General features: G+C 47.7%; 1 protein-coding gene across 1 annotated transcript; it reads right to left on the bottom strand.

Annotated features, from left to right (window-relative positions):
- Positions 1 to 1,665: 1,665 nt before the first annotated feature.
- On the bottom strand, positions 1,666 to 8,820 carry LOC125946126 (disintegrin and metalloproteinase domain-containing protein 10 homolog). Its single transcript, XM_049668615.1, has 4 exons — positions 8,576 to 8,820; positions 6,377 to 6,579; positions 5,653 to 5,811; positions 1,666 to 1,846 (listed from the first exon to the last, which is right to left on the bottom strand). Exons 1-4 carry the CDS (start codon positions 8,601 to 8,603, stop codon positions 1,832 to 1,834), a joined length of 405 nt encoding a protein of 134 aa, XP_049524572.1. The 5' UTR covers positions 8,604 to 8,820; the 3' UTR covers positions 1,666 to 1,831.
- Positions 8,821 to 11,891: the final 3,071 nt, after the last annotated feature.

Here is an 11,891-nt window from a genome sequence, read left to right on the forward strand (position 1 = left end):
TATACCAAAAAAAAATATTTTTTTTCTTGCTCTGTTTCGGTATTGAGTACAAAGTTTCTGTCTTCAGCCAGCACTGATTGACAGGCAGCAAGCGTCATTTGTTGGTTCAGAAAAGGAACACACGATGAGGAAGAAGTTTAGCAGACGACTCGCTTTCTTTTGAAAGCGCGGTCAGACGACACAGACCGATGCAAGATCTCCGGCTTCAGTGGAGTCACACAAGTGACGTAAAACAAAAAAATATATACCTATGGTTCACATATGACGAGAGCTGTCAGCACAAATTCCAAACGAAGCCGTAGGTAGCTTCGGTTGAAGCCCGCTTCCAGTTTTCTGGTCTGGTGTTTCGCCTCTATTGCTGAAAAACTTTCAGCAAAATATTTTTTTTTCTTTTCGTAGATTATGCTGATTTCCGATGTGTTTTGCAGTTTCACATAGAAAATGAAAATTTTTTCTCTAGTATTTATATGTACCGTCATTAGAAGGTATCGTTCTAATGCTGACGAAACCAGCAAAAGTTAAAGAACACCAGGCACTGGTTCCGAACGTTTACCCGAGATGAGACAGCCGCTGGAGGACCCCTGATCCGGTACATGGCGCGTGCCATCGTCACTGTGACCACCATGTGGAGCTGGATCGTCACATTTACGCCAATTACACATAGTATGCCGACGGACACAAAGCAAGCCCGACGATACAGTTGCGGTGACCGCATCGGACCTTCCGCTGTTTCGTTGCAAGCAACGCTAGCTTCATTCTTATGCAAGCCCTTCAAGGAACAATTGTTCTGCAAGAACTTCTTTCTGTAAGCCGCGTCAGTCGTTCCTCATGTAAAATGTTCCACTCGCTTGTACCGTTTCTTCATGTTTGTGTTTCTTTTTTTTCTCCTCATGGATGATTTGTTTTTATTTCAGTAAACAAGAGTTTGCTGATGAGCAGCTATGTCATTCAGTACACTCCTTTACGTACCGCAAGTCGGCAAGTGTGGCGAAAGTCCTTGCCATACAACTATACGCCGCAAAAATAGAAAAATGGGGGAAAGACGGGGAAAAAAGCAGGAGGCTGTCTAAGAATATTAGTCTTCATCTCCATTAGCAATTTTCTGGTATGGGCGCCGAGGAGGCGTCGTCGCTGGTCGACGACTTATCTCGTCGTAAAACCAGGCTTTTGCAATTTCGAATACCAGCCTCCTAGCGCTGGGCATCTCATGGTGACTTTGTTCATCGAGCTTCTCACTTATTACGATATTTTATACACATGACACTGATTCTTGAAAATTACTCGTGATTAGGAACTTCAGCAAGGACAGTCACTCGAGGAAAATATTACAATACATTGTACACCGAAAAGGAAAGAGGTGAGGACGGAGAGAATATTCATTTATTCTTACGTCTGTCGATTCGCGAAATTATCCCTTTTGTGATTGTGTGCTTTAGCCGGGGTCTGTTTGTCAATCAGACTCACATACCCGACAAATAACCACAGTACCCTTCACAGCGTCAACTGTCGAAATAAGATGTCGCTAAACGAGTGGATTCTTAAAACGGTAAGCTTCTTTAAAAAGCAAAATTGGACGTAACTATTCAAAAGCTATTAGTGCTTTGGAAAAACATGACCACATGGGTCGGCGCTATAGAAATACTTGCACGTTCGGTGAAAAAAATGTGAGCCTCTTTGGCTCTTCTGTGCGGTATTCTGTGTAGGCGAGTATCTGTTGTCAGTCCAAGTTTAAACGACGAAATAATAGGCCTAAGCTACTTTACAAATACAACGTCTTTTTTAACGAGCGCTTAAATACGGTGATTCGAAGAATTGCTTCGGCTCTGTCGATTTATACAGTCGGAACCTGAAAAGAGAAAGCAAAGAAAAATATTGTATGCACCTTAACTGTTCATTATTGTACCTATTGTGAAACATTACCGGTCGTGCCAAACAAAGGCGTTTTTGTGTGTTATATTCCAAAGAATTTATATAGCTGTGATGAACGGTCGTTTCCTTAGCTTTCTTTTATTTTTTTTTTGGGGGGGGGGGCTACGAATAAAATATAAAATACCCAGTCTGATGAACACAGCTGTATTATGACGCTTAAACTATGCAGCCACGAATAAAACAGAAATACGAGAGTGCTAAAATGTGGCAAAAGCAAGAACAACAGGACGAGAGGAATTGTTTTACTCGTGAAAAGGAAAGCTACATGGTCATCTCTCTGTCGCATTGCTTCAAATACGGGTGCTCGCCATTTCTTAGACAAGCGCCAAGTTCTAAATCTACAGGGATACAGAAAGCAAACAGCACGTGAAAAAATTACGACAGAACATATCTCCCAATGACTGTCGATTGTAATGCAGTTAGCATTCGAGTAATGTAGCGATTCACCGTATTTCTGAAGTCACGTTTATTTAACATCTGCAGTGGTAATTCCGATACTTCCGTTGCCTCGGCTATATGCGACATACTCCCGTATCGTCTCACTTTTCCATGGCACTCGCTTGCCCAAGGTTGCCCATGAGCATAGCAGCATGACGAATGTATGACGCCGACGCAGTGGCGACGATGAAATAATGAGGAAGTAGGAAGGAGTCGGTAGAACGACAAAGGTGGTATGACGACGATGACACGATGAGATGACGATTCTTAAATGATGACGATGGTGTGGGATGACAGCGAGTTTTTACAGGGAATTCATTTTTACAATAAGTATCGTGCCACTAAGCACGCCCCCTTGCGGCACAACAGTCTCTTGGATGAATGGCCCCAAACAAAGCTGCGCCCACTCTTACGCGAAATGTGCGGTTAGACAAATAACTTTCGATTGTATTTGACATGTTGTTAAGGACACCCATCGCGGAAAGATCTTGGAGATTTCCGAAGCGCCACATGTCGTATCTTGATCTTTCTCTAAGTCTAGAAATTCTGATAGAAAGAGCTGCTTTTGTATAAAAGCATCGCTAATGTATGCCTCAATACGAACAAGGTGGTCTATTGCGGACTTCCCTAAAACCACGTAGAAGAAGGTCTAGGATTTAGTTGCCTTCTAGAGTTGTGAAGCAATCCGCAAGCTTTTTTTTTTTTTTTCGTGCTTTTCTACGTTCGTCGTTCGACCACAGGATGCGACGTTTATTGGCTAGCCCATCAGTTTGTAGGATGCATTTCGTGGCAGCGAGTGTTCTAAAACTCGTTCGGTGCGACATAACATCGTCTATATTAAAGCCAGAAATGTCATCGCGACCTAAATATGTGATTTACCGGAAAAGTACCCAGTTGGCCGAGTCAACCTTCTATCGGGCGATATGTGGGGAGCAGTCACCCTGTTTTGCATGTTTTTTTTTTTTTTTTTTTTTTAACTATCGGGAAGTGGTGACTTCCATAGGGGTTCTTAATAACGCTTCCCTCGAGATGCGGTATGAGATTATTAGACACTATATGCTTAAATCGACTGAAGATTACGTTTTGTACACAACGCTGTAGTACGTTGGCTCCTCCTCATAACAAGCATGCACCTGAGCAAAACAGGAAATTTTCTATTAAGCGCAACGGGCGTCTCCCCACAAAGTACGATGCGTGTTTAAACCTCTGACAACTATGTATGGCTCAGGAACTTAATCAATATCGTTTTGAAAATCGGTTCTATGAAGTTGATAACTAGGAGAGATGTATATAGAGCTGACAGTGACTAGTTTATCTAGCAGCACCGCTTGGACAGCAACTGCCTCTAGCTGCTATCGGGGGTTTATTTCCCGACAGGCAACATCTCTATCGACTGTTACAGCTACACCGCCTGATGACGCGACACCGCCTGATCGCGGTCTTTACGAAAAATGTCAAATTGCCGAAGAAAGTTCGTTTGCATGTGTTTGAGGCGTGTTTCCTTAACACAGAGCACCATGGGACTAAATGGCTTCTTTAACGTCATCAAGATTTGAAGAAGACCCCTGACGTTCCACTGAAGTATTTGAGTGCCCATATTGAAAATACGGTTTGTCCTTTGTGTTTAGGGAATACGTTCTAGATTAGAGAGCCTTTCTCGGACCCTTCTTTTTTTTTTTCGAAGCGGTCGAGTCGAGCGCTCGAATGCTGGACATACAAAGTGCGACCGTCCCGCCGCTCCTTAGGCGCTGAAAGCGCCGATTGGCTGAAAGTTGTGTCCATCTCCTCTCACAGTTGTTGTGTACATCGCCTCATCCATCACCACACCCGCTCTTGCGTGTGGTGTGTTCACCTTGACGGCCTCGCCTCAAGAGACAAGACCATGAGTGCCATCATCCCGGAGGTCAATGGGACGGCGGCACAGCGCTGGCTGCAACCGCCAAAGCTGGCGGACGGCGTCGTCGCTGCCGTCTACGTGAAGCAGAGGCCAAAGAGGTGTGTTGCCTCCGCCGAAGGGCCATAAAGGCCCAAACACCCAGCATCGGCTCAACCCCCCGGATCCTATTTTCCCCAGACACGGCAAAGCCGCCCGCGGCTTGGTGCGGGACGGTCCGAACACCATGTGCTCGGGTCCGTGGCGTCACAACACGGCAAACGCCTGCTATCGCAGCCGCCTCTGTGAGGAAACGACAGCGTGACGACGACACAATGAATACGATGACATGACAAGGGTATGCGGAAAACGGGATGACGAGTGCATGAATACAATGGCGTGACGAACGCTGTATCACGAAGTGTGTATGACAAAGACAGCATAACGACAACGGCGTGGCGAGAGTGAGATGACGAAACTGGAGTGACGACGATGGAATGACCACGACCACCACGATGGCATGACGGCGATAGTAGGACACCGAATTCATGGCGCCTGAATGACGACAATGGCGTGACGACGATGGCATTAAGAAAGTCGGATTACACTGCTGAGATGATAACGATGCAACGAACGCGACGGCATCACGACCAAGAGTACATACCTAGTGGCCCAAGCTATTAGACAACTTGGGCCACTGGGCCGGGGATAGAAGGCGTGATGACGACGGCATAACGAGAGTAAGATCAGGAAGCTAGAATGACGACGATGGAACGACCACGATGGCATCATGACCAGGAACACATCATACCTAGCGGACCAAGCACGTAGACAACTGGGACCACTGCGTCAGCGCAAAAAGACGGACCCACGGACGGTCGGTCGGTCCGACATACATACATACATACATACTACATACATACATACTACATACATACATACATACATACATACATACATACATACATACATACATACATACATACATACATACATACATACGATACATACATACATAGCATACATACATACATACATACATACATACATACATACATACATACATACATACATACATACATACATACATACATACATACATACATATCATACCTCATACATACATTCATACATACATATCATACATACATACATACATACATAACATACATACATACATACATCATACATACATACATCATACATACATACATACATACATACATACATACATACATAAATACATACATGTACCACGCACGCCCGCGCGCGCGCGCACACACACACACACACACACACGGACGGACGGACGGACGGACGGACGGGACGGACGGACAGACAGACAGATACCGGAAAGTGCGTGAAGTACCCGAAGAATGCGAATCGTATTGAAAGCAGAGCAACATTGCTACCTGAAGAAGTTTCCAAGGATTCTCCATGCCTTCCTTGAAGCTCTTGGCCTTGGGCAGCCTTGGGTTGTTTGTGGGCGTGAGCACGGCACAGCAGCGGATGAACAGCAGCACAAAGAGCAGAAGCAGTACACCAAGCAGGGCCGCCACCCAGGTATATTGCTGCACCAATTTAACGTAATTAAGGCCTCCGAGATCGAGAAACACAGGCCAACTGTATGGTTTGTCTCTGGCGCCATGTACATATTTATAGTTCTATAAACAAAGTTACCAGAAAGAACCCAGACAGCACACGACGTTGTGTCGATGTTGGTACTGAGTTGGCAATGGCTTGGTCTATTAGCGGCTTATGTTACCTGCGTATTACCATTGCTCGCTACGTCATCGTGCTAAGTGTTCATCTTACTAGCCAAGTTCTCCCGATTAGTCACCACTATTGCTGATGCCGGCTGATAAACTCATTAAATTAGCCCTACATTTCCACTAGCTTGCCAACGTTAGCCGCACATTGTGTATGCCACGACTGGACCACTCTCTCAGACCTTTGTCAACCATGTCGCGTGCAGCGATATAACTGTGTTGCGCTATTGCGCTTTTGTTTTATTGTTCTACACAGTGTATTTAGGTCTGGCACTGCGTTCGCTTGTGAGCACGCTAAGCATGAGCGCAAGTCTGGGCATGTGTTGTCTACCAGAGGATGTCTCCTCCGCAGCAGAGCTCTGCTCACCTTGATTAGCTCGCGCACCCGGTTTGGCACGAGCAGCTGTTGAAGGCGTGCCAGCGGCCCATTCTCATCTACAATGCGGCACCGGTGGAACACGTCGCAGTAGCCGCGGTTCTGGTTGCACGCGGCACCGCGCTGCCTCTTCATGTTACACAGTGACAGCAGGGCGGGTTCTTTGCACGTGTCCAGGCAGGGGCCGTCTGTGCCTGCGGAGTTCGCCAGCGTTGATACAGTGTCATTGCACTTGATAAAAGGAAATGAAATCCGTGGGATTGTTGATCCAGCATAGTTGCTACAGACGTCCACCGTTCTGTCTGCAGCGCTTGAGCAGTGCGCCGCCAAACAAAGCGATCAATACTCTTGCGTTACTGCTAGGTTTAACATACAGTGCTTTTGAGACGCATCAGCCACACTGACACTGCAGTAACTGGGTAGTCAGCCAGTTTTCTCGAGCGTTGCAGCTGCTGCGGTGACTTTTCCTTCACGTAGCAGCGCGGCCCTCAAGCGCTCGAGACAGGGGTGTAAGTGTGTGTGGATGTCAAAGTAAGAACTGCCCAAAAGGGACAAAGAGAGAAAACGAACAGCATAGGCGCTGGCTTGCAACACACGCATATTTCATGCGCATGCACTGAAAAGGACCGGAAACGACACCAAAAGAATGTTCTAGATGGCGAGGCTATAAACAATTGTACGTACATATGTCCCCACTAAGCAACTCTAACTCGTGAAACCACGAGCAAAACAAGAACTTCGCGTTCTGTGTCCTGCTCGTAGCACTGGTAATCCTGTTTGTACGCCAACCATGGCGTACGCCTCTTGCGTTTGCTTACAGCGCTTCGAAACGATGGAGACTAGTACGCATGTGCAAATATACCATCCCGCCTGTCCTTATTGTCATATACTTATTCGCGCAGGCTTCGGGCTCTTTTACTAAAGTTTATTTTAATTCGCGCCATACCTTATGTGCACACCTGCATCCTTTCGCGGCACTGAAGGATAGGATAGGAATAAACTTTATATGTCCAACGGTTATGGCTGTTGGTGCCCGCTGCCAGGGGTCCATCGCCGGAGAAAAATCTTCCGAGATCCTCGGCAGTAGCCCTGGCCCGCTGGACGGCCCACTCCTGGTCCTCGGGTGCCTCACTGAGGAGGGCGGCTTGCCATCTCTCAGCGAGGCGCCCGCCACTGAACTGAACCAATTTAAGGATTATCATCTCCAGCTGTGAAACAGGTCCATAATCCACCATACTGTGCACACACTTAATAAAATGAGGGGCATGGGGGCTGTGGAAGAGGAAAAACAAGTATCATCGGCAAGTTCATTCGATGTGCTACCCTGTAACGGATGAAGAAGTGATGAGGAGCGATAATGAGCCTCGGCGCACAGGCAGACGTGCTACATCGTGACTATAAATGGTCTCTCAAACTTGTCGGGAACTGGTACTGCAGGAAAGCTCAAAATGTATGCCGCCTCAGCGAAGTGTGTGCCTCAACGAAGTGTGTCCAAGGTTCTACGCTCCTCCGCACTTGCACTGAGACTGTCATCAATTACTGTTATCTTTGCGCTATATTTTCTGTGGCAGGTAACGTCCCTTTTATAATTGATTTAAATCTCTTAACTAAACACAGTCACACTAGCTTCATACGTAAGGCATTTGACTTGTCCTTATAAGTTGACCCCTGTCATTGTGTACATTGCTTATCTGTTCAGACATACTAACAAAATTTATCCTATGAGACCCTCGAACCACCGCCACGGTGTCAAGCAGTCTGTGATAGCCAAAGTTTTGAGGACAACAGCTACGGAACAACAATTTCCAGCTTGTGGTCGCAGCGGATTCAGCGAGGCTGGCCCGTGCTGACTTAATTGCAACATCTGCTTCAAGAAAAAATAACCGCGAATTCCAAGTAGCGAATCAACGGCGACAGGTCACAGAAGGTCTGTCCGAACTCTGCATTTCTTGGAGAAGATGCCATCCAACACACAAGTTCATTGTAACAATGGAAAGACATCGCTGCGAGCGTTATAATTTCTAGACCAGAAGTTTTAGGCCTTAACAGTTAAGATTTGCCGTATTTGCTATGCTGCACAAGCTCGGCCATTTACACGATACGAGTTTTGCATATAGAAACACTGCCTTATAGATTTAGGTAGCGACATTTCTGCACCTCTGGAATCGCGCTTCCGCCGAGACCCTTCACCTATGAGCTTGCAGTCAACGAGGCACATCTCCGCGCTGCTGCGAGCGCCAGTGGCCAATCGTTGACAGTCCTCGTAGCCGAACTTCTCGCAAATCGAACCCTCGCAGCGACCTCTGCGGCAGACCTGCGTACCGTGGTTGCACTGGGTCAGGTTCGGCCGGGCCAGCGGTTCCGGACAGTGGGCTCCCACGCTGGTGCACGCACGGCTTTGTCAAGGAATGAAACTCGAACGTGTGTTAGACCAGTCGAAAGCGAACAGTCCTGGAACTTGAAAATGTATTATGCACGTGGCTACGCGCTCAACATTAGCGGCGCACTGAACACAAAAAATGGCTGCGGCTTAGCTCAGCTAACCCTGGATATGCAAAGCGAAAACTTGGTTTAACCTGGTTAAGTCTTGGTTTCACTTGGTTAACCTTTAATTCAGCTGTAATTATTATACTTAGGTATATACTCATCGTTAAGCCAGGTACAAATTATAAGCCGACAGGCCCAAGCGTTTTGCGAGCCGAACTCTTCCTCAGTCTCCGACGCTAGCTTCGCGCGCTTGGCATTCCGGACCCTCTCCAGTGAAGCAGCTCGCCAGGCGATATCCGCGGGATGGCCAGACGCCGCTTGCCAACGAAGGCTAAAAGCCTCCCGCTCCCGCGCAACGCTCAGAGAAGACGGCCCGGCCAGATCACATCCATGGCCAAGCTCGCAGTGACTAGGCGAGTTCAGCGTTCCTCCTAATCAGGAGCGCGGCGAGTCACGTGGTCAAACGGTGACCAGCAGCAGAGAGCGAATGCGCCAAGTCGGCGGCGGCGGAGCTCGGCGCGGCGAGTCACGTGATGCGTTGCCAAGGCTACGGCGCAGCTGCGGTAAAGTGAACGTCAAATTGCTGGCGACGGAGAAACTCGGCTCGAGTAGGTTAGTAAAACTTTCGCTTTAAAATTGACTAGCCCGGCAGGAAATCCAACCTAGGTCTGCGGCGTGGCGGATGCTAACTCTACCATGAAGGCAATCTCCCATCTCGTAAAATGCCACGCCGACGACCACGAAAAGCATGCTGCATGCAGAAATGCATGCAGAAATGCATGCAGAAATGCTTACGTCGACTTATGTCGACTCACCGACGAAAACTGTCGCTGATGCGTGACGCTCAGAAGCCGAGGGTCTTACTCACCCGGCTGAACAACGCTGGCAGAAGGCTAATATATGTGAACCATGTGAATGTGTTGTACCGCGTTGTCTGTGTTGTCGCGCAACACAGGTAGATAAGCAGTCAATGAGTTGATAAGGATAAGAAGTGATGAGGGGTTATATGGGTCTGATCGCGGTTGGTAATGGTTCGACGCGAATAGATGTGCTAAAGAGCGATAAGGGCGTATAATGGTTGGAGCAATTTTGATAAGCTTGATAAGGACCGATAAGGGTTGATACGGGTCGGATCAAGTCCGATAAGGTTGATAAGGGCCGGATCGACTTATAAGGTTGATAACGACAAATAAGGATTGATAAGGGTCGGATCATGTATGATAAAGTTGATAACGACCGATAAGTGTTGGTAAGGATCTAATCTTGCCCGATAAGACACGTAAGGACAGATAAGGATCAATAAGGGCTCGTAAGGGTAAGATTGATTCCGATAATGTTGGGAACAACCGATAAGGGTTGACAAGGGTCGATAATCGTTGAAACGAGTCCTATCAGGTTGTTAACGACCTATAAGGGTTGATAAGGGTTTATAGTGGTTGGATCAAGAGCCAAAACAGACTACAAGGCCAATAAAGCATATACATTTAATGAACCGTCTACTAGATTACTGCACGGGCTCGGGCTTACCCGAAAGCCCGGCCGGGTATGGCAGTTTTTTCACGGGCTCGGGCCGGGTTCGGGCATGGCATGTGCTTTTTGCGGTCAAAATACCCGAGGCCGGCCCGGGCCCGGGTCGGGCTCGGGCTTTCTGGTGGTCTGCATGTAACGTGCAGCGTGTTATCCTCGCGCGTCTCGACTCTGAAAAACCTGTTGCCCCGGCGCAGCTAGATGCTAGCAGTGGTATTCTTGTGTACTTCCCTTTGCTTCTTCCGTCGTATTTTGCGCTGTTTGAACAGAATTTAAAAGTCCAGAAAGACCGAAGTCACCTCAAATCAAAGGATTTCATTGTATTCCTTACCTAAATCAATGTAATTAATATTTTCAGTGCGGTGTAAGCGCGTTCGCCACTTGCTGATTCTCGAAAGGCGAATTGGTAAAGCGATGACTGGTAAGATAATTCATCACGCGGCTGATATATGGCACTGCGTCCATCCATGATTGCACGCATGTCCTCAACCGGCCGCCTAGCAGCGGCGCATTACGCTGCACCATGGAGGGACGAGAAGCTTTCTTTCTCCATTTACTCCATCCATGCGCTGCGCTCACGACCGGTCGTGGCTGCGCTTCAGCTAGAGTGTACTAGAATATGGTTAAGTGGGACGAGTGGTTGGGGGCGGCGGATGCTTTGCATTGGGGCGCCCGACGTGGAAAAATACTGTGGCGGCGCTGCGATAGATGTGGATTGGGCCGCATCAAGGTTGCGCCGTTGGAAACTGCTGGCGCTACTGCTCGGCAGGGTCATTCGTACTACTTCGTGCGGTGGTATTCGCGTTCAGACTGCTCAAATGGCGTTCATAATTGCATATGAAATGTATTTATGCCTTAAGAATATATTACTTTCATCCTCTTCTTTATTATTACTTTTTAATGTCACTCGGTGGTCTTTTTCGGTATCGGGCCGGGTTCGGGCCGGTTTCGAGCTGGGCTCGGGCCGGGCTCAGGCCTAAGGTAATGGGGTGGCGGGCCGGGCCGGGAGGGTAACGTAGATTATTTCCGGGCCCGGGTCTCGCCATAAAACTTTTGGTCGGGCCCGGACGGGTAGGCCAACGTAAAAACGGGCCCGGGCCGGGCCCGGGCTGAAAAAATCGGCCCGTGCAGTGCTCTACCGTCTACTGCTTCATGAAACGCGGTAAACAACATACGTCGCGTCGTATGCGTGGAAATGAGCAAGTGGCACAATGCTTACGAATACTTAGACAACTCCAGTGAAGTTCCTGCATACTTTTCTTGCACGCGGTTGACCGCAGAGGTGTAGGGGTATGTATCTCTAAGTTATTTTTAGCAAAGTTATATCAACACTGCAATTATGTTTTTATTCATAGGCAATGTGCAGGTATTACGTCTGCGTTATCTTAATTGTTGCTTAATCAAAGAGCCCTGCGAATTATTTCAAACCTCTGTTCTCCTCTCTACAACGCAGTTCATCTTTCCTTCTTCTGGAGACTGAATTAAGATGTGC

The sequence above is a fragment of the Dermacentor silvarum genome, chromosome 6, assembly GCF_013339745.2.
Source record: "Dermacentor silvarum isolate Dsil-2018 chromosome 6, BIME_Dsil_1.4, whole genome shotgun sequence".
NCBI lineage: Eukaryota > Metazoa > Arthropoda > Arachnida > Ixodida > Ixodidae > Dermacentor > Dermacentor silvarum.

Excerpts from the sequence above, each read along its gene's own strand:
- LOC125946126 (XM_049668615.1), bottom strand. The coding sequence starts at position 8,603 with ATGTGCCTCGTTGACTGCAAGCTCATAG. Across the intron at positions 6,580-8,575 it reads CGTTGACTGCAAGCTCATAG|GCACAGACGGCCCCTGCCTG; the intron begins GTGAAGGGTCTC and ends CGAACTCCGCAG. Across the intron at positions 5,812-6,376 it reads GGGTGCGCGAGCTAATCAAG|CAATATACCTGGGTGGCGGC; the intron begins GTGAGCAGAGCT and ends AAATTGGTGCAG.